At 39.4% G+C, this 23,694-nt stretch overlaps 1 protein-coding gene across 4 annotated transcripts in view; it reads left to right on the top strand.

Moving 5' to 3' along the window:
* The window catches only part of NHSL1 (NHS like 1), a 132,328-nt gene that overhangs the window by 88,541 nt on the left and 20,093 nt on the right, over positions 1–23,694 (top strand). For all 4 annotated transcript variants that reach the window (XM_060616776.3, XM_060616775.3, XM_060616779.3 and 1 more), the window contains exons 3-4: positions 4,776–4,903; positions 21,480–21,672. In XM_060616776.3, coding sequence (XP_060472759.3) covers positions 4,776–4,903; positions 21,480–21,672 — 321 coding nt within the window. The remainder of the gene's footprint in view (positions 1–4,775; positions 4,904–21,479; positions 21,673–23,694) is intronic.

The following is a 23,694-nucleotide window of genomic DNA, read 5'->3' as shown; positions in this document are numbered from 1 at the left end:
GTGAGGGGAAAAGACTAATTGGAACAACAGAAGGACTTCGTTTAAAAGGGCCTTGGCTTGAGGCACCTGGCTGGCTCAGTTGGTAGAGTGTGTAACTTTTTTTTTTTTTTTTTGGTAGAGCATGTAACTCTTGATCTCAGGGTTGTGAGTTCCATCCCCACATTTGGTGTAGAAGTTACCTAAAAGTAAAATCTTTAGGGGCACCTGGTGGCTTGGTCGTCTGAGAGTCTGACCCTTGATATCAACTCAGGTCATGATCTCACAAACTGCTGACACAGAGCCTGCTTGGGATTCTCTCTCTCTCCCACTCTCTCTCTCTGCCTCTCCTCTGCTCATGCACACACACACACACACACACACACACACAGACACACACACACACTCTCAAAATAAGTAAGTAAGCTTTAAAATAAAATAAAATAATAAAATCTTAAAAATATATATATATAAAAGGGCCTTAGCCTTCACTTTTTATTTTGTTTTGTTTGTCAAGTATTTGAAAATAATGAATTATAACATAAGTAGATACAAAGTGGTAACTTTTTGTGTGTGTGTCTATGTGTGGCTGATTGCATTTAACTCTTTACTTTTCTATTTCAAGTATAATTAACATACAGTGTTATATTAGTTTCAAGTGTACAATATAATGATTCAACAATTCTATACATTACTTCATTGCTTATCACAGTAAGTGTCCTCTTAATTCCCTTCATCTATTTTACCCATCCCAACCCACCTCCCCTCTGCTAACTACCAGTTTTTTCTCTGTGCTTAAGAGTCTGTTCTTTTTGTCTCTTTTTCCCTTTGTTCATTTGTTTTGTGTCTTAAATTCCACATGAGTGAAATCATATGGTATTTGTCTTCCTCTGACTGACTTCAGTTAGCATTATACTCTCTAGATCCATTCATGTTGTTGCAAATGGCAAGATTTCATTCTTTTTTATGGCTGAATAGTATTCCATTGTGTGTGTGCGTGTGTGTGTGTGTGTGTGTGTGTGTGTGTGTGTGTACACATACGAACACAAACACACCACTTCTTTATCCATTCATTGATTGATGGACACTTGGGTTGCTTCCGTAATTTGGCTATTGTAAATAAAGCTGCAGTAAATATAGGGGTGCATATATCTCTTCAAATTAGTATTTTTATTTTCTTTGCATAAATACTCAGGAGTGGAATTACTGGATCCTATGCTAATTCTATTTTTAATGTTTTGAAGAACCTCCATACTGTTTTCCACAGTGGCTGCACCAGTCTGCATTCCTACCAACAGTGCATGCTGATTCCTTTTTCTCCATGTCTGTGACAACACTTGAGTTTTTTATTTTAGCCATTCCGATGGGTGTGAAGTAATACCTCATTGTAGTTTTGATTTGCATTTCCCTGATGATGAGTGATGTTGAACATCTTTTCATGTGTCTGTTGGCCATCTGGATGTCTTCTCTGGGAAAATGTCTGTGTGTATCCTCTGCCCATTTTTTAATTGGATTATTTCAGGGGGGGTTGGTGGTGGTGGTGTTGAATTGTGTAAGTTCTTTATATATTTTGGATATTAACCAATTACTGGGTATATCAGTTACAAATATCTTCTCCCATTCAGTAGGTTACCTTTTTGTTCTTTTGATGGTTTCCTTCACTGTGCAAAGGCTTTTTATTTTGATGTACTCTCAAAAGTTTAATTTTGCATTTCTTTCCCTTCCCAGAAGAGACAGACATGTCTAGAAAAATCTTTTTATGGCTGATGTCAAAGAATTGCAGCCTAAGTTTTCTCCTGGGAATTTTATGGTTTCAGGTCTCACATTTAGGTCTTTAATCCATTTTGAGTTTATTTTTATGTATGGTATAAGAAAGTGGTTCAGTTTCATTCTTTTGCATGTCGCTGTCCAGTTTTCCCAGCACCATTTGTTAAAGAGACTGTCTTTTTCCCATTGCATATTCTTGCCTCCTTTGCCAAAGATTAATTGACCATAAAAGCATGAGTTTATTTTTGGACTCTATATTCTGTTCCCTTGATCTATAATTCTGCTTTTGTGCCAGAATGATACTGGTTTGATTACTATAGTTTTGTAGTATATCTTGAAATCTGGGATTGTGATACTTCCAGTTTTCTCCTTCTTTTCTATGATTGTTTTGGCTCTTCTGAGACTATTGTGGTTCCATGCAAATTTTAGGATTATTTATTCTACTGTGGAAAATGCTGTTGGTGTTTTGAAAGGAAATGAATTAAATCTGTAGATTGCTTTGGGTAATATGGACTTTTTAACAATATTAGTTATCCCAATCCATGACTGTGGAATATCTTTCCATTTATTTGTGTCATCTTTAGTCTCTTTCATCAGTGTTCTATTGTTTTTTTGGATACAGATCTTTCACCAACTTGGTAAGTTTATTTCCAGATATTTTATTCTTTTTTGGTACAGTCATCAGTGAGATTGTTTTCTTAATTTCTCTTTCTGCTACTTCATTATTAGTGTATAGAAATGCAGCAGATTTCTGTAATTAATTTTGTATTATGTGACTTTACTAAATGCGTTTATCAGTTCTAGTAGTTTTTTGGTGGAGTCTTTAGGGCTTTCTGTATATAGTATCATGTTGTCTGCAAACAGGGAAAGTTTTACTTCTTCCTTACCAACTTGGATGCCTTTTATTTCTTTTTCTTATCTGATTTCTGTGGCGAGGACCTTCAGTACTATGTGGAATACAAGTGGACATCTTTGTCTTGTTCCTGATCTTAGAGGAAAAGCTCTCAGTTCTTCACCATTGAATATGATGCTAGCTGTGGGTTTTTCATACATGGCCCATTTTATGTTGAGGTGTGTTCCCTCTAAAGTGGTAACAGTTTTTATTGGTTTGTTACACAAGGTTCACCCTGAATCCTTAGGAGACTTCAGCTGATAGGACCACAGAAGAGTTAATTTGCAACACAAGTTAATGAAATGCAAAACTACTGAGTATTACTTTTTTATCCTAACTTTAGGGTAATTAATTAAAGAAAATCAAATCAAATACTTACAGAATCCCAAAACTACCCAGAACAGTGAAAAACACTCATCACGCTTTATGTGATATTCTCTCTGTAGAAGGAAAGTAGAATTCTGACCATTCTGTTTACATTTTTTTTTAGAAAACTTATTAATGTTGGAAAAAATGTGAAAATATTTCTCACTGAAAAGAGATTAATATGAATAAATCCTTATTAAAAAATAAGTTGTATTCTGGAAGTTTCAGAATTTTTTAAAAAAAGTTTCCCATTTTACTCCATATTGAGTGGTTGTAAGCCGAGCCCACAAATTAGTTAGCTCCTAAGTAACGGAAGCAGCTATCTTGTGATTACATAATGCATTTTTAAAGTTAGTTTGACATCCTAAAAGATCCTCATGACTATTTCCATGGGGTTTTTAAAAATCTGATTAGCAGTTCTGGGTTGGAAACTTTATTCACTCCCACCGTGAAGTAGCAAAGGAGAGTAAGGATCTTTTCTTCCCCCGCTTGGAGAATTTTTATCTTTTCACTAAAGTGACTGTTCGTCATCTCCTGTCTGAGAAGAATCACAGATCCTAGTGTTGTTACAGAGGAACTCTGAAGATGCCCTACTTTACTTTGGTGCCATTAGGTGCACGGTTTTGTCATGCTGTGCGAAGGGGAAACCCTTCCCAAACCAAACACATTTCACACTCCTTCATGAGCCGGATATTTAAAGGTACCCTGTGGTGAGTGAACCCTTTTGCAAGGCAAACCCTCCTCTAAGGTGCTGGCTGGGTACTAAGAAATCTCTTGGGGCTTTAAAAAGCCACTAATACTTTCCTTGCTGCACTTGCCCCCACTGATCCGAGTAGTTACAATTAGCACAGTGGTCCCTCCTCGATGAGAACCGCTGGTCTCTGAGCAGCCGACGGCCCCAGCCTTGCTGCGAAGCAGGGTGCCATGCTTCTGGTTACCTTCCACTTGCTGCTGCCAGGTATTTCTCTGTAGTCTGGCAGACGGCTCAGACTGCCACCCGGCTTCACATTAAATTCCACTCGGTGATTATAGCCTGTTTGGCATCAAAGTTAAGTTGAGAACTAAAAATAAAATGAGGGCATTGTAATCCGTGACTTCTCGTGTCCCTTCCAGCTGAGGAATCTATAAGAAGCATAGCGCGAGAAGTTTTGTATTTTTAAAAAAAATTTTTTTTTTAACATTTATTTATTTTTGAGACAGAGAGAGACAGAGCGTGAATGGGGGACGGTCAGAGAGAGAGAGGGAGACACAGACTCTGAAACAGGCTCCAGGCTCTGAGCGGTCAGCACAGAGCCCGACGCGGGGCTTGAACTCACAGACCGCGAGATCGTGACCTGAGCCGAAGCCGGCCGCTTAACCAACTGAGCCACCCAGGCGCCCCGAATTTTTGTATTTTTTGATGAGGAGTTGCATCCTCCACTGCCGTGCATGAACAATTACAGTAATTAAGAACCTGGTTTCGTATTCTGAGTCCGTTGCTTATCTGTATAACATTTACTGAGAAAAAAATTTAATTACTCTAAACCTGACTCAGAGGGTTGTTGTGAAGTCTAAAGGTAATCATCCCATTAAAGCATTTGAACATGGTATGTAGTGTGTAATCTACTAACTCTTAGTTGTTTTGATCATCATTTTCATTATTAATAGTATGATTATTTTGAAATCTTACGCCTAGGAAAATATTGCTAGAAAAGGTAAATAAAGAGAAGCAAACAAATTCTGGTTTTTTACGCCCTTCCTCCCCCACCCCTTCCCTGGCCTGTACCCTCTGCAGAATGTGATAAGCTGAGGCGGGATGGCTACCGAAGTTCACAGTACTACTCCCAGGGGCCGACCTTTGCAGCCAGTACCAACCCCCTCTGCGATGATTATCAAAACGAAGATGAAGAAACAGATCAAAAGGTAAGGCTTCCCAATTCAACATGGGAACCTGGACTGGGTCCCAGAACAGAAAAACGACGTAAGTTGAAACACTGGTGAAATCAGAATAAAATAGGGTTTCAGTTAATAATGGTATCTCAATTTCTTAATTTTGACCAAGGTACCATGATTATTTAGCATGTTAACATTGTGGGCAGCTGGGTAAAGGGGTCACAGGAATTATCAGCGCTATGACTGCAACTTTTCCGCAAGTCACAGTCAGTCTAAAATTTAAAAAAAAAAAAAAAAAGGTAAGGTTAGGATTCAAGGAATTCATTAAAGGGTCACAATCAGTAAGTATATTTGTGCATTTTGAATATTCTCTTTTGGGTAGAAAAATTGAAGGTCCTGTTTTTGTTTTTTGGGTTTTTTTTTCTCATGACCAAGAACCCACTCAGATCCTAAAACAAGAGCTCTAAGTATAACAGGCAAAAGTCACTGTTTCACAAGCAGTCAGTGTTTCTCAGAAAGATTGAACAGGAGCAGCACTTTGACTTAATATTATAGAACTGGTCAGTTCACTTCGAGATGCTGTGTTACCCTGGCTGCCTTTCTTCTCATGCAATCTCTTGTAGTATGTACAAACTACTTAAGGCAAATATATTTTCTCAGTAATAGATGCCCCATGAGCAGATAAAAATGTAGAGAGATTTTGACTTATATGGGTTTTTTAAATTCATTTTACTTAGTACTATGGACTTAAAGTTTGACGGACACGTGTTGATTTAGAAACCATTTTTTAATCTAAGAAATTTCGGTAGAATTAGGTCAATGCATAAATGCGTTATTGTTTAGAGAACATTAGTCAAAATTTATTGCCCTTCCCCACATAAATAACATCAGAGAAAAGGGTGGATAACAGTTGATCAAAAATGGGAAATTTACTACCATAATTTTTTAGTCTTCTAATAAAAACCCAGGTTTTTATTTGAGAATATTTTTTCTTATCTCTTTAAAAGTATGTTCCCGGGGCGCCTGGGTGGCTCAGTCGGTTGAGCGTCGGGCTTCGGCTCAGGTCATGATCTCGCAGTCTGTGAGTTCGAGCCCCGCATCGGGCTCTGTGCTGACAGCTCAGAGCCTGGAGCCTGCTTCGGATTCTGTGTCCCCCTCTCTCTCTGCCCCTCCCCCACTCATGCTCTGTCTCTGTCTCAGAAATAAATAAACATTAAAAAAATAAAAAAAAAAAAGTATGTTCCCATATTAGCTTAGTCCTCTGGGACTCAAAATACACAATCCTGTATTAGGAAATACTGTAGTAGGAAAAGGAGCTACCTCAAAATTGATCTGGTTTTTAATTTTAAAGTTTTTTTTTTCTCATTGATATGAATAAGGAAAATAGAAATCAAAAGATGAGTTATGGTGAGGATTGTGTTCTCTTCTTATTTAATTTTTCAACCTTATTGAAATTGTAATTGACAAATAAAATTGTACATTATTTAAATCATCCGTTTTCTTTGTGAAATGGCCATCACAATCGGGTTGATTAACATATCCAGCATCTCACAGGCTTACCTTTCCTCAGTGGGGAAACAGCAGTAAACAAGTATAATACAACACAGTGGTGATGCACATTATGAAGAAAAATAAACTGGTAGTAAGAGTTTGAGAGTGACGGGCTGCTATTTTAGACTGAGTTTTCAAGAGGGGGCTCTCCGAGGGTGTCATTAGAGCAGATCTCAGAATGAAGTGTGAGAACACCACATGGGCATATCTTTGGGAAGAGCTTCTGGGAAGAAGAGATAGTAAGTACAAAGGCCTGGGGACCCTAGTGTGGTTAATCCTGTGGGAGAAGTAGCCAGATACCAGAGTGGCTTGCGGTGGGCAAAGGGGAGAGAGGTAATAATGACTTTGGGGAAACAACCAAGGGCCAGATCACATAGGAACGACCTGACCGGCCGTGGTGAGAACTTTGGATTTGTTGTTCTTGGGGAAGATGGGGAGGCACTGGGGGAACTGAGGTGGTAAGTAGGGTGGTCTGAATTACTATTTGATGCAATCTGGCTACTATATGGAGGCGAGACTGTGGGGAGTTGAAAGTGGAAGTAGAATGGTCAGTCAGTAGGCTATTGCAGTAATCCTGGCAAGATATAGCTGATGTGGGCTGGGACCAGGGTGGCAGCGGAGAAGATTCTAGGCTTATGTTGAAAGTGGATCCTATAGAATTTGCTGAAGTTGGGAGAAAAAGAAGAGTCAGGGATAATTTCGTTTATTGTCTTTCCAGCTTGATCTGTCTAGAATCCCATTTCAAAAATTATTTGACCCCGTGAGAAATTACCCTCTTCATAGCCTCAGTTATCTTTCCCCATCTTAGATGACAGGACCCACAATTATATTCACTTCTTTGTGCATACTTGGAACTCTGATGGCCCCTCTCTCCTTCTGTCACTTTCCTGAAGACATCCCAATCCCATTTGTTTGTTTGTTTGTTTGTTTGTTTTTCTGTTTTTACTTTTATTTGCATGTATTTCATGCAGAGTTTACTCCCGGGCGGTAAGTTTTTGTTTCTTCAGTTTCTTCTGGGATATCTTTTTCTTCTGCGTAGCCTCCTCTTCTGGTTTAGGAACAATCTGCTCTTTTTCAGTAAGGGTCATCTCAATGTGGCAGGGAGAGCTCATGTATGGGTTAATCCGACCATGAGCCCTGGAAGTTCTACGCCGCATTTCGGGGGCTTTGTTCACCTGGATGTGCTCAATGACCAGAGAATCTACATCTAAACCCTTAAGTTCAGCATTACTCTCTGCATTTTTAAGCATGTGCAGTAAAAATTCGGCACTCTTTTTGGGCCACCGACCCTGTGTCCAGCCCCACTGTTTGGCCTGGGCGCACCTACCAACCCCACCATTGTAGTGTGGGAATGGCACACATTGCTTCTACAAAGTGACGTCTTTCAGATACTTGGTGGCTTTTCGGATACGCATACCCTTGATGGCCTGGGCAGTTTCCTGTGTGTTCTTAAAGTGAACGCGAAGATTTGAACCTCTTGATTTGCATGATTTTGTCGGGTTTTCCGGGTCAAGTGAATAGCGAACCATTTTCAGAGATCACCTCAGGCCGCTTACGGGAAGAGCCCAATCCCATCTGAATCCCGCTCTTCCTCTGCTCTGCACTTAAAGCCTGGCTCCCTAAACAAGGCGAGAGGAAAACACCAGGTTTTACTGGCCGCTTGTGTTATAAATGCCTAACCTTGGACCTAAAGTGCCAGCAGTCCTAACATATGAGCTCATCAGTTCACTCTCCCACTGCCCAAATTATATTTCTCAAATCTCCAAACACCATGTTTTCTGTTTTACTCTCAGATACCATCTGTGATATCTACTGCACTGTGGGGTGAAGGGGGGCGGGGGGAGCAGTCCGAAGGCATATCCTTTCACAACCAAACCTATTGAACGGCTTGCATCTATGCCTACACCTACTCACCCTTTCCTGCCATTGCAATGAGTGCACAGTCCTGGCTTCTTTTCTGCCCTGTTTGCACCCATGTGCTTAGATTAGGGCATGGCATGCAGTCAACACTCAGTATTTTTTCAGTGGAACGATTAAGGCCAACTTCTCAAGAACTTCATCCCTGCAATTTGCCCCTTTCTCTTTGGCCCAATCCATTCTCTCTCTTTATTGCATCAGAACTCTTCACTATATGAACAAGCTACCTTGTCTTTCATCTTGAAGAAACCCTCCTTTGACCTTTCACCCCCCTCCAAATTCTGCCTTATTTTCCAGGTCTTCTTTAGAATAGAACTCCTCCAAAGAACTGTCTAGACTGGCGGTCAACACTGCCTTTTCTCACAATCTCCTTCGAACCCCCTCCAAATAAACTTTTATCCCTAGCACGCTACTGAAATCACTCTTGTTAAGTCTGTTCATCATGTCTATCTTGCCCAAATCTAATAGTTTTCAGCCCCCCTCCGATTCAGCCTCTCGGCAGTGTTTGACATAGTTTATTGTCCTTCTTCAAGTACTTTCTATACTTGGCTTCCATGAGACCACACATTCCTGGTTTTCCTCCTCCCTCACTAGCCAGTGCTTCTCAGTCATGGTTGGATGCTATTCCATATATCTAAACATTGGTTTGACTCTGCTCCTCTGAAGCAGGCTTAATCCTTGGGTGATCCCACTGAGACCCATGGCCTTAAATTCCAGACACTGAAGTTTCCTAAATTTCTATCACCAGTCCAGACCCATGCATTTAGCTGCTTACTGTCTATCTTATGGGCATCTCAAACCTAATCCAAATCCCAAAATGTTCATTCTCACATCCCTACCTGCTCCTCTCATAGTTTTCCCCACCTCGGTAAACCGTATAACTCCGTTCTACCAGATGCTGAAGCCAAAAATGTTGGGCACATTCTTGCTGCTTTTATTCTCTTTACACCTTCAGTAAATACTATAGATTTATCAATTATAGAACCCCTACTAAAATCCCATATCCGATGTTATGCGATGATGAAGTCCAGGGCATGTTTCTGAGACTGGGTCATTGGGGCACGTTGGAGGTGAGGTCGTGAAAGCCTGATGAGGGATGGATCCGCTCTGTGGTTACTGAGTTCACCAGGAATGTTAACAGGAGTAGTGGTGGAAGGAGGCTGAGGTGGGATGACAGGGGAGCCATGGTAAGTGATGGAGTTAGGTTTTATTGCATAGCTAATAGGAAGTCACTAACATATTTTTTTTTAATGTTTATTTGTTTATTGTGAGGGGGAATGGGAGAGAGAGAGAGAGAGAAAGGGAGAAAGAAAGGGAGAATACCAACCAGGCTCCATGTTTGAACCCGATGCAGAGCTCAATCCCACGAATCATGAGATCACAACCTGAGCAGAATTTAAGAGTTGAACGCTGAATCAGATGAGCCACCCTGGTGCCCTATGGAAGTCACTAACATTTTTAAGCAGACGACTTTATGATTAGGAACAAAAGTTGTATGTACCATCTTGTGTTAGATGGAAGATGTTGAGATAATGTTGAAACTGATTTTCTAATTTATATAATATATCAAACCTGACTCTAGAACTTCTAGAGAGGGAGTATTTTAACAGACTGATTTCTGATTTGAAAAATAGAGAAATTTTGTCAAAAATTCACACCAGGTTGACAAAATAAATGGTAACTGTGTGAGGTAATAGATGTGTTTACTAGTCTAATTGTGGCAATCATTTAGCAGTATATACATATAACAAATTATCACATTATACACCTTAAGCTTACACAATGTTTTATGTTGATTATATCTCGATAAAACTGGGTGGAAAAATGAAGCTCATTTAAAAGAAAAAATTGGACCAAATTACAAAAAGCATCAAGTTCAGATGGTTTCATAGAGAGGGTTCTACTAAAGCTTTTAAAGAGTAAGTAGATAGGGAAAGGGGGAAAAAGGAGAGGGAGGCAAACCATAAGAGACTCTTACTTTTAGAAAACAAACTGAGGGTTGCTGGAAGGGAGGTGGGCAGGAGGTGGGCTAAATGGGTGATGGGTATTAAGGAGGGCACTTGTGACCAGCACTGGGTGTTATATATAAGTGATGAATCACTAAATTCTACTCCTGAAACTGAGATTATACTATATGTTAATGAACTAGAATTTAAATAAAAACTTGAAACAAACAAAAGGAAAAGAAAATAGAAAGAGTAAGTAAATCCAATGCTTGAAACTTTCTCAGAGCAAAAAAAAAAAGAAGGATATGGTGTGATTTTTTTTTTTTAAACGAATTAGATTTACCCTGAGATCAAACCTAACAAAGACCACACAAAGTAGAAATCAGCTGGCCAGTCCCACTCATGAATATTATCATTAGAAGTCACAGTAGAATGTTAGGAAACATAATTTAACAGCTTGTTACAAGACAGATGTTTAAAAATGAACCTGGATATATCCCACTAGGAATGCAAGGATTTTCAGTATCAGTTAATCTAATCACATGTTAATATATTAATAGATTTGAAGAGAACGATCGGATCAAAACCATAGATAGTGACAAGGTATTTGAAACAATTCAACATCCATTCTTGATAAGAAACACTCCATAATATAGAAACAAGTAGATACTCATACCTTAAAATGTATCTGCCTTGTCACCAAAGCCAACATGCTATTCCATGGGCCATTCTTAGAATGAGACGTAAGACAGGACATTCACTTGTCGCTATTATTACATTGTATGGGAAGAACTGGCCAAAACAATTAGAAAAGTTGTAGGGTAAGAGGCTCAGAAATAAGGGAAGACTGAGATTAAATTATCATTCTTTGTACATGATATGTTTGTATACTTGGTGACTCCAGGAAAATAAAAATTTGAAACTGCTATCAAGAGTAAACTTCGATGACATAGAAAGGTATGATGTTGATATATGGAAACCAATACTTTTCATATCTACAAAAGCAAATTACAAGATATAATAGGAAAAATCTATTTAAAGTTGTAATGGCAGACGGGGTGCCTGGATGGCTCAGTCAATTGAGTATCTGACCCTGGATTTCAGCTCAGGTCACGATCCCAGGGTGGTGGGATCCAGCCCCATGTCTGAGTGCGGGGCCTGCTTGGGATTCTCTCTGTCTCTCCCTCTGCCTCTCTCTCCTGCTCTTGCGCACTGGCTCTCTCTCTCTCTCTCTTATGCTCTTAGATGAGACGACTCCATATCAAAAAGCTGTCATTTCTGCCCAAATTAATTTATAGAATTAACACAACACCAATAAGATGTTGAGTGGTTTAGTTTCGTTTTGGTTTAAGAGTGATTTGGGGGATGGACAGAGAAAGGGAAGGACCAGAGAGGATCTAAGGGTCATAGCGGGGAAAGCTGTAACCTAGAGGAGCAATGAGGAAGGAGAACTACTCGCCTCACCAGGTACTAAAAAGAGTCAGGAATTGCTCAGTGTGGAATCTGAATGTACAGACCAGCAGGACAGAATATTAAACATAGACTATAGAGACCAGAAGTCTACCTAAATCTTCATGGGATTTAGTACGTGATCAAGTTGACATTTGAAATCAGGTGGGAGTTCAGTAACTATAAAAGGGGCTCCAAGCCAGCAGTTTATGGTCTCTGTGTTAAGGCCAAGACCCTTAAGCGCAATGCATGCTCTTAAAAGTCATTTTAACAGTTGGGGTTATTTTAGATACAGAGTATATAGAGGTCAAATTTGAGGGAAAATGCTGGGGAAAGCCTTTACTTTGTATTTTCTAGGTAAGTGGTAGCAGTTGGGGTATGGTGAGGAGAGCAGTGGACTACACAGAAGTTAACAAATGCTTAGACTACAAATGCTCTGACCTGGAAAGAGGTACACAGAATGAAAAGCATCTAATTTGCATTCAGCAATAGGAAGCATCTATTATGTGCTTAGGATAGAAGCACGCTCCTAAAAGGAGAGCTGCTGATAAGGTAAAAGCTAAAGACATACATTAGAAGAACCTAGGGGACATCTGTTCTGGGTGTTTATTCTAGAGAATTGTTCTAGAATAATTATCCTAATGCAAAACATGTTTACGAAGTAAGACTCCTGTTTATGGTATAAGGAATGGTATTTTGCTAATTATCTCCACATGTGTCTTTCAAAGTGTAGCAAGAAAAATAACTATTTCCAATGATATATGTTATATATAAACTTGCATGAGAGAAATGCTGTCTGCAAAGGGCTTTAGAAATCTCACAGAACACCTTTTTTTTCCAACCGTGAAATCAGAGAATAAGTCAGTGCTTTCGTATTATGCTAGTCGCAGCCTTTTGTGTGTGTGTGTGTGTGTGTGTGTGTGTGTGTGTGTTCTTTCGGTTTTCAGTGTGTACCAGGTACTAGCAAACAGGTTTTTCAGGTATTTGCAGGAAGTTCAGTCATGGGTGCCAAAATATTTCCAGTGAGTTGATAGGGCATCTCCCCAACTGCCATTGTTGGAGGTTATGTTTGATGATATGTTCACTGAATCAGGGAAACATTCATAGAGGCCCCATTGTCTGAGCAGAAAGGATGTCAGTTATGAGTTGCTCAATCTCTTATAAATAAAATTAACTCCCAAACACGTAAATTAGACTGGGATTATGGCAATAAAAGGTTGGCTTTTATGGTACTGATGTAACCTGAAATTTTCTATTTCCTGTTATTCTTTGAACTAGCATCTCAGGTTCTGTTTTAGTCCTCATTGGTGAGAGATACTTCAATTGAAGGAGGACTTTGAAAAGACAAAAGGGATTGTAGACTTGCTCTGTAATTGCACATATCGGAGGCTTATATAACATGATGCTTGAGATCGCTGGTTTGGGGCAGCCTGTCCACCTGTTGAAGCTGAGTGGTTTTGGGTAAATTGCTTCTCTCCATGAGCTTCGGTTTCCTCGCTGTAAAGAGTTAGAAGCCCCATGTTCTGGTTTGCCCAGGACAGTCCTGTGTTACAGCTGCTGTCCTGCGTAATTATTAATAGCACCCCCTTTCACTTTCAGAGGAGTTCTGGTTTTGATCATAAGTTACACAGCCACCTTACCTTCCTTGGGGAGGGATGTGGTGAGGTTGAAAGGAATTAATGTTTGTGAAAGTCTTCACTTGGTGCCTGGCACATAGAATATGCTCAAATAATGGCTAGTTCAGTATTACTAAACCGCTTGAGTTTTCAAACCAGACTACAAAGAAAAGGACTCCGCGGACAATGAAATTTGGCCACTCTCCCACTCCCCCTAAGTCTTTTATTATAGACTTTCCACAAAGAATTTCCTGCCTGAAGCAACAAATTTGAGAGGTTTCAGCAACTACTGACAAACTTCCCATTGTTGTGTCTTTCTTGGTTATCTCTAAATAGAACTACTAGAGGTCATACTAGCACTAACTTTACTTTAGAACACTTGCCAGACTTTTTCAAGTTATATCTCATTTCCCACAGGAACTCCAATGGAAGAAGTATTTTAATAATCATTACTATCATTTTTCTTAAGTTTATTTCTTTATTTTGACAGACAACAGAGCACATGAGCAGGGGATGGGCAGAGAGAGAGAGGGAGGGAGAGAGAGAGAGAGAGAGAATCCCCAAGCAGGCTTTGCGTGCAGGCAGCACAGAGCCCGATGTGGGGCTCGAACTCACAGACTGTGAGATCGTGACCTGAGCTGAAGTCAAGAGCCGACGCTTAACTGACTGAGCCACCCAGGCGCGCCTCGTTGCTATCATTTTGATGATCTGGAAACCAAGACTCAGAATTATGAAATTGCTTTCCCAAGATCACATGGCTAGAACGCATCAGGGAGGACGCGAATGTAGGGCCTCCGCTTTATACTCCATTTCTCTTCCTTGCACCCTATTGGTGAAACAAAAGGGGGAGAATACTTCACTCCCCAAATGCCTTCTTATTATGCCTGTTGTTGGCATTTTTCATTCCACTGTCGACTTGTCTGCTATTCGTTCATTCACTCATACCATTGTTTCAAAAACCACTTAAGTAGCACTTCGTCTCAGTATACAGACATACTGGCTGGCCTAGGATGGTTTATGGTCTAGAAACCATGCCCTAGCTGACTCTAGTGCAGTCATTTGTATTGGGTCTCTGTGAGTAATTCCAGGGCAGAGTGGAAACCCAGAGGAGTCTATGCTAGCTCTGTGTGTTCAGTGCTTCCCAGTTTGGGACACCTTGGTTACTTTGTACCTTGCAGGCAGGAATGAGAAGCCTGGGGACTGTCACTTTTCCAGACCTTTATGCATTCAAACCAGTAAATTGTTCCAGTGTCTCTTGTTGCAAACACCCCATTAAACTGGAATAAGGCTCCATTCATATCTGCCTTCTCCTTTAAATGGGGACACAGCATTCCTGTCTTGTTGCTATCTGTATACCTCTGTATCTCCCAACATGTGGAAAAGTTCAGGAGCCAGAGACTAGGCTCCGTGCTATGTGTGAATCTATTTAATACTTACTGCAACCATGCAAAGTAGCTTGGATTGTACCCATAACACAGATGAGGAAACTGCATTTTGGAGAGATTATATCGCTTGCGTAAGATCACGTAGTTTTAAAATACTGAAACTGAAATCTCGGTTTTAAAACAGTGTTTTTGAGATGTGATTTACATAAAATACGCATATTTAAATTATACAATTTAGTAAGTTTTGATATATGTGTACACACATGAGCCCATCACCACAATCATGGTAGTGAACACCTTCGGCACCCTTAAAAGTGAAGCAGTCTTTTACATTAGTAAAAGAGTGAATAAATAAATACGTATTGGAATGGAATGTATACCCAGTAAAACGAATGAATTGTAGGCTCACACAGAAACATGGATGTGTCTTAGAAACATAAGTAAATAACACAACACCGAGAATGAACCATTTTTATAAAAGTCAGTAAACATGTAAGTTACACATATTGGTACATATATAACAAAAAGTAAGGGGATGATTAACACACAATTCAGGACAGTGGTTATCTTGGGGAAAGCAGGGAGGAGCACTGAGGTAGATGCAGTTATTGGTAATAGTTTGTATAAGTCACGGGTTGGGTGGTAAGTTCTGAAATATTCATTATGTTATATATTTTGTATATATCATTTATTAAAATGAAAAGGTTATAAGTAAGAAGTACTATATCAGTTTAAACATTTAAGGTCTTAAGTATTTTCCATTCTTTTAAGGAAAAGATCCTTAATATGCAATAGTTTCAGTCCACAATATTTTAATCCAACATGTAATAATGACAAAGGGGCTGGCTTTTTGGTAAAAGGACTAATATGCTGATGGGGAGAGAAAGAACAATCGAAGCTATTTAATCTTGTGGATATGGACACCACCACCTGGCCACGATGGAGCCGCTAGATGGGCCAAGAACTGTGCTTCCGTATGGATCCATTTCCACTGCCCCTGCTTTTTTTTGTTGTTGTTGAGCCTGGGGTTGGCGGGGAGGGGATAGGAGAGAACAGAAATAAGTCAGGATCTTTTGTGTCTAAGTATATTGAAAGTGGAAGAAGCACATATAGGCAAAAAAGGCTGCGGAAGTTTCGACACCTTATGAAGCCATCTATGATCTGGAAAACGAAGAGTCAACCCAAGACAGATTTCCTTCTGGGAAACAAAACAAAACAAAACAAAACAAAACAAAACAAAACAAAACAAAAAAACCAACATCAAAGACAGAGTAAGTGTCCTGCAAAAAGGAGTGGAATGTATGTTAGTATTCTTTTAACTAATGCTCTACATAAGGGTGCCTGGGTGGCTCAATCGGTTAAGCATCTGACTTTGGCTCAGGTCATGATCTCACAGTTCATGAGTTCAAGCCCTGTGTCGGGCTCTGTGCTGACAGCTCAGAGTCTGGACGCTGCTGTGGATTCTGTGTCTCCCTCTCTGTCTGCCCCTGCCCTGCTTATGCTTTGTCTACCTCTCAAAAATAAATAGACATTAAAAAAATTAAAAAAAATAATAATACTCTATATAGTTTCATCTGTTCTACCTTCATTTTCATGTAATAATTGCTAAATGAATGCTAAATTTAGCTCTGATTATAATTACATTTTTTAATTGCTAGGAGCATAGCAGATTAAAAAGGATAAAGCCTGGGCTAATCTGTGATTCACATTTAAGCTCACTTTTTGATAACTTGGCCACCTGCCAAAGAGACCATGTTTCAGGCTCCACTGTCCATCTGGTGGGAGCTTGTCTGGCTTCCAGACAGGACCTGGGAGTCTCTGAAATGCAGGTCTGCAGCATCCCAAATCTACACAACAACTGCTGGTGTGGCCAGTGATTTCCCTTTCTAAATTAAGTAATCTGGCACGAGTTATTGTGGTTTCTCCTTTCATTTGTGACTCTTCATTCCTTCTGGGATCAGGGTATGGGGTATCAGGGAACATTACTGATCAACAGACAGTTTTAAAAATTGCATTTAAGGTCCAAAAGCAAGGCAACTTTAAACTCCATGTTTGAAAACAGTAATTCACTCTATATTGAGGCAGCCCATTAATATGAAGCATGGTGAAGCTATTTGAGTTGCTCTGTTCTCAACAGAGGGAGTTGAGCTGCTCAAAACCTACAGCTCGTAAATGACAAGAGCGAGGATGCTGGTACTTAGTGTTTTACTCCAGGGCTTAGTGCTTCTTCCACTGCGCCACACTGCGGTGGCTTTTCTAGATTTTTAAAAGGTTTGTTCTTAAAGAAGAGATATAAATGGAGATTTTATCTTTAGATCAGGCAACCTAGTAACTTATTGCAAATATTGCCAGGTTGTTATTTTAACACTGTTTAACAGCAGAGACTCTGGGGTCAAGTCCGGGTTCTAATCCCAGTTGTCCACTTGTGAACGTCCCAAAAGTAAAATTACTTTGTTCTATTTCCTTATTTGTAAAATGAAGCTAATGCTATAAATATTAAATGAGGTGCCAATTTCTATAAAGTCTATAACCCAGAGCAAGGCATGTAGCAGCCAGTAAATAAATGGTGACCCTTTTTTAGCTAAAATCCTGAAACAGTTCTCTATGAAATTCTGATTTAAAGCTTCCTGGAACTTACATTCTCATGGGAGAGAAAACAAGGTAAATATCTAAAAGATATGTATACTATTGATATGTACTAAAGAGAAAAAGCAGTGAAGGGAGGTATAAAATATTAGGGAGGAGTTGAAATTTGAGGTATGCTCAACAGGTAAGACCTCAACAAGAAGGAGACTCTTGAATAAACACATGAAGAAAAAGATGGTGTGGATGTCTAAGGGAAGAGCATGTCAGGCAACGGGAGCAGCAAGTGCAAAGGCCCTGAGGCAGAAGTGTGCATGATATGTACAAGAGACTACACGGAAAGGATGGAGTGGCTAGAGTGAAATAAGGGACTGAATAGTAGGAGATGAGGTCAGAGGGAGTGGTGAGCCGTTTGCAGATCATGTAGGGTCTTGTCGGTCATGGTAAGGATGTTGGGGGGTTTGAACAGAGGAGCAACACGATCTGACTTAAATTTTAAAAGGATGCCTCACGCCTCTGTGTTGAGACGTAGACTTGGAGTGGGAGGGTGGGCACAATAGGCAGAAATGTGGAGACCAGGTAAGGGGCTAACATAATCCAGAGGATTACAGTGTCCATCTTAATGGAGTAATCATGATGTGTTCAGCTATTGAGACGCAGGAGGTGGTTTCCTGCGCCCCTGCTGGATTTATAAATCCTAGGAAGGATAGGAGTGCGATCGTTGTGGAAGTCACACCGTCCTGGTTTTTATCTTTCCTTAGTTGTAGCACTGTGTAATAGTCACATTTGCATAGAACTTTATTCTCTGCCACGCTTGGGAAATTGTCTCACAAATGAAGAGAGCACTTTATAATAGATTACCTTTGGAAGTTGTCATACCGGAGCTATCCCTGGCGGTCATCCCACGGCAACCAGGCTAAGCTCAAGTACTTTCTCTTTGTGATAGTTATCGATTCTGACGCCATCAGTCAGCTAAAAGAAAAGTAGGTTACTAGGGCTGTTGGGCACCACTGAGACACACACAGACTGTGGAACGGTGCTTCACCATCTCCCTTGGCAGGTGTCACATGGAAAAGGGGACCCTCCCTGCAGGATGTCACCGTGCTCTTTATTCTTCATCAAGCTGTGGCTTTACTTCTCTGTTAAACTGGTTTCGTTAGGATTTGCTTCCTGTAGGCTTGAAAGCGTGTGCTGTATTTCAAGATTACCTGAAAAGTTATTTCTGTGTGTGTATCAGAAAATTGGAGTAACCTTCTAATTGGCAACGTTGAGATTCAGTCATCGACATGAGACCTTTATGCGAACTGTCATGAAATTCTCCTATACAGTTAGTTTTCATTTACTTGTGTGTGTGCCTGGGGGGCAGGGGGAATCTGCATCTTAAGGGTAGAGAATATGTATTGTAAGTCATATGTGACCAGCGTGGTACAAGCGCAAAAAGGCTGGAAATTATTTATCTCGCTGTGGCTTAGCTGCCACTGCTGACTCAAACATTCCCTTGTTTATCTTTCAAGGATAGGTAGGAGCTGGAACCATTGATAGGTGTTGTAACCATTTAAGCAGAATTGGATCAAATGTGAAGTGGATATGGTGTGATCTAATATCATAATCCGATGTAATTTAATATCATTATCAGGTGTCGGTAACATATGCTCATTATAAATCGAGTATATTTATTTGTCAGTTTAATTACAAACGTCTTTTCACAATTTTCCTTGGGTGGAGAAGAAACTACCATATCATTTTACATTTTTACGTATCAAGAATATAAAGTCAAAAATAGAGATGTTTCATTATGATTTATTTTATATTATCTATTTCCACAACACCTTTATTATTGGTAGTCTTTTTGCAATAAAAGAAAAAATCATGAACTTGTCAATTCATGATTTTGCTTTCTTTCTTTTTATTACTAAGATTTTTTTTTTTTTCTTCAAACTCACAACCCACGATCAAGAGTCCTTTGTTCTTCGACTGAGCCAGCCGGGTGCCCCCATGATTTTGCTTTCCTAAAGTCACTTTTATAGGACCATCGCCTTTATTTCCATGATGTTTAACAGCCATAGATATTTTCAGAGATTTTATCTCATTAGGTCTTTTTTTTAATAATTTTTTTTTAACATTTATTCATTTTTGAGAGAGAGAGAGAGATACAGAGTGTGAGCAGGGGAGGAGCAGGGAGAGGGGGTGACACAGAATCTGAAGCAGGATCCAGGCTCTGAGCTGTCAGCACAGAGCCCAACATGGGGCTCGAACTCATGGACCACGAGATCGTGACCTGAGTTGAAGTTGGAGGCCTAACCAACTGAGTCACCCAGGCAGCCCTTATCTCATTAGGTCTTGAGAATGGCTCTTTGTGGGACTCAGGAGGGAAACATATAGCCCCACTTTACAGCAAAGGAAGGGCTCAAGAAGAGCCTAAAAGTCACGAGACTGTCAGGTATGAAGTGAATAGACTCAGGTCTTTGGATTCTTAGTTTAGGCCCTATCCCCCAACACCAAACTATTTTAATTGGCTCTTCTGTAGTCCTTGTGAAATTTGTGCAGGGCTGGTAGTTGTAGAATAAAAACAGATATTTTACAGCAAGATGAATTCAATAGTAATAAACAGTGATTACAGTGTTCTTCTAAGTGGTTGAAATTTCTAACAGATGTATTTCTTCTGTAAATTTCTTACCTGTATGCTTTTAGAAACTTGCATTAAATCCAGCAAGGTATCAATGCCTGCTTTTTAAAGATAGATAAATCCTCACAAACATAATATTGAACGAAAAAAGAAAGTCACAAAAGAGAACGTCAGGATTCCCTTTAGGTCACACATAGGCAAACAAAGCTATGGTGGGGTGTTAGAAGTCAGAGAGTAGTTACCCTTGCTTAGGGGTGTGTGGTTTGGGGAGGGGAGTGTTGAGCTGACTTGGGTGCTGGTTACACAGGTATTCCCTCGGGAAGGTTCATTGCCTTTTTATTCTGAAGTAAAACTCTTTTAAATGCCCTATTTTCAGAGGTGGTAGTTAGTTTAAATGCTTTCAACTCGAAGACCAGTTCTTAGACATTTATTGTGTATTATAAACTGCCGTTTCTCAACAAAAGCCAATCACCCTTTTTTGTCCTCGTTGTTGTTTGTGAGCACATTGTGTTTGAGTTCTTGGAACTTCCTTGTCAAAGAGCCAACTGTTGTGCGGCCATGGTACCGTCCATGGTAAAATGCTTCCCCAAACAGCGTTCTTGCTTCCGCTTTTTAAGATGTTATGGGAAGAAAGGTATTGCAGAAGGGCTCCCCAGTTAGGATGTTAATCTGTATTGAAACAGACACTGCCAGAAATGTTTTCATGGAATTCTGATAAGGCTCAGAGCAGAGTTTCAGTCAGCTTCTTAGAATTTAACAATTTCACACCAATTGTTTTCATATAAATGGTTTCAGAAGAGCACACAATAGCTCTATCGTTCCAGAAATGTTCCTTGAGGTCAGCGCCTGAAGGAAATGAGGTTGAGGCTAGAAATGACTTTGAGCAAACAAAATTTTAATAAAAATGGAAACCGATGGCCACAGCCATGATGCTTCTCCGGGCTTCTAGCATTCAACTAAATCCATAAGCTTTCTGACCGCAGTAAATATAGGAGAAACAGGAAGAACCGAAAAGATATCGAGGGTCAGCAAAACCGTTTGCAGACCTCATGGTTTAGAGACTAAGGCGACGGCGTGAATCATATACATAACGGGTCATGCTCAAGATGATGAGCAGTTTTCTTGCAAACTATCGCTTCTTTCTTAAATGTGGCCAGTTTTGTTTTGTTTTGTTTTGGTTTTTTTGGCTCGCTTTTAATGAGTTGAAAAAATATTTTATTGATTTACTTATTTATTTAACATTTATTCATTTTTGAGAGACAGAGACAGACTGAGTGGAGGAGGGGCAGAGAGAGGGAGACACAGAATCTGAAGCAGGCTCTAGGCTCTGAGCTGTCAGCACAGAGCCCGACGCAGGGCTCGAACTCACAGACCGTGAGATCATGACCTGAGCTAAAGTCGGCCACTCAACCGACTGAGCCACCCAGGCGCCCGCGCCCTAGTTGAAAAAAGGCTTTAAACAAGGAATGTATTTTTAAATGTTTTTGCCAGCTATTTACACACTACAGCATCTACTTACTGTTTTCCCTGCAGTGTTCTATTTCTTCATCAGAAGAGGAAAGACTTATTTCCATCAGGAGACCTAACACGCCAACCTCAAGCGACTTCTCTGACCTTCATACTCAAACGAACTGGACCAAGTCCCTTCCTTTGCCAACGCCAGAAGAGAAGATGCGACAGCAAGCCCAAACAATCCAGGCTGACGTGGTTCCCATTAATATAACTGGTAGGCTTTGCTGTACAGATAGGTTTCTAAACATACTTGGGAAAATGACTTTATATGCTCTTAGCATCTCACTTATACACCAGAGGTAAATAGCTATAGTCTGGCTTCCTGCTCTGTGTTTAAGGAAAGGAATACTAAAATTTATATGTGTGCATGCATATGAAATATCTCTTGCTTGTAAGATTAGAGGGCTGTCACCAAAGGTTGATGTCATGGAATTCATAGAAAATGTGTGTGTCTTTTTTCATTGAATTGCTTCTTTAAAATATTTTGTTTATTTGGGAACATCTTCTAAGTGTGGCCCTGGGTAAGGAAACAATGACGTTTCCCTTCTAAAGGGCTGTTTTATGTAGTATTTATGGAAGTGAAGAGGTAACAGTTTTGTGATATTTTTGAGTGATAGATTTTCTTCCCCTTCTGTCTTCTCAAATTGCTTAAAATAAGAATATCAAGTGAACTAACAGTAAGAATTATGAAAATACTGTTTTAAAGTTAAGAGGATGGTCAAGTCATATTTTGATCCCCATGATTTGAATTCTATAATCTTCAAATTCAAGTTCTTTTGGAACATTATGCTCAGATTTTAATCATCTGTAATATTTAAGGGGACAGATAACAAGGTACGTGAAGCTCAAAGACAGTATTTCATGAACTTAGAGGAACTGTTAAAAGACACCAGAATTTTCCTGCTTTATCAGTTCCGTACCTCATAAAAAAGGTCTGTGGTTTGGGAAGCATACCAAATGTAAAATAGATGTGTTCAGAGTTAACATTGGACAGTGTATTCAAGAGAAACTGGTCGCTAATAATCGTCATTAATAACCAGTCCTTACAAAAGCATGGCCTCTAGGGCCAGAACCTAAAAAATATCAGGTGACCAATAAGGCTGAGTTTTCATAAAAAATTAGGATGGAAACCCATAGCACCCTTGCTGTATTTCTGAAGCTAATGCTGTGGTCTGCTGTTAGAAAGGTTTTTGTATTTTGATAGTTAATGCAGACTTTTTTTTAAAAAAAAAACCTTACAGATGTTTAAAAATTACACTTAAAATAAAAATTACATCTATTTTGAATTCCTGAGAAATTTAGTAAATAAGTGCATGAATTATTTTAAATTCCAGGTACATTCTCCCGCATTGATTGTATTTAAGCCTTAAAGGAATAGCGTAGTATTTGATTCCATTTTCTTTGCAAATAACGTTGATCTTCCCAAATGTGATTCTCATGCACCTAGATCATATTTTTTTAAGGTTATTTTTAGAAGTGGCTGTGTTTCAGAATAAAGTGTGTTTATTGCTTAATGGAATACGTGCACACAAATTTTCTATAAGAAAACGCATTACATTATTTGATTGATTAAATGCAGCAGAAACATAAATTACATTATATATGATTAGATGCCTCCAAAGTAATATTGTAAGATAAGAAGATTGTGCTATGAAATACGGCAGTCCTTAATGGAATTAGGATAAATGCATTATCTTGAGATCAGGAAATTTAAAACAGAGTAACTACAGCCTCGGAAATAATCATTTGCAATGAAATGCATTGTAACAACAGAAGACATTGCCATTTCTTTGCGCTGTAATTCCCTCCTGTTGATGACTAAGTAGATAGGAATTACACAGAGTTTAAAAGGAGGCCTTCAAATGCCACGTAGGAAAGGCAAATGACAAAGAAGTGAGCAAAATGAGTTATGTCAAAACGTAGTTTATTTTTAACTGAGTGAGTAACATTTTCAGAACTATAATAATCAAATCTAGTATCTAGTTGCATGTGTCTTGGTCCATCTTCTGGATCCATGTGTTCACATACATATACATGCATTACATAAAGATGTTAATTTTTCTACTGTTCTGACACAAAGAAGCATTAAATTTAAAATTTTCACTTTTAGCAGTCGAGTTGACCTAGGTTATACCACTTCCTCCTCTTTAAATGATGTGTTTCTGCAGCCCTAGAAGGCTTTTGAGACTAAAATAGAGCTTCCTGTAGGGAATTGTCATGTGTTCATTTATTTGGA

This window comes from Panthera onca, chromosome B2 (genome assembly GCF_046562875.1).
Source record: "Panthera onca isolate mPanOnc1 chromosome B2, mPanOnc1 haplotype 2, whole genome shotgun sequence".
Classification (NCBI taxonomy): domain Eukaryota; kingdom Metazoa; phylum Chordata; class Mammalia; order Carnivora; family Felidae; genus Panthera; species Panthera onca.
The sequence above is the reverse complement of the archived record's forward strand: the minus strand, read 5'-3'. Positions and strand labels throughout refer to the sequence as shown.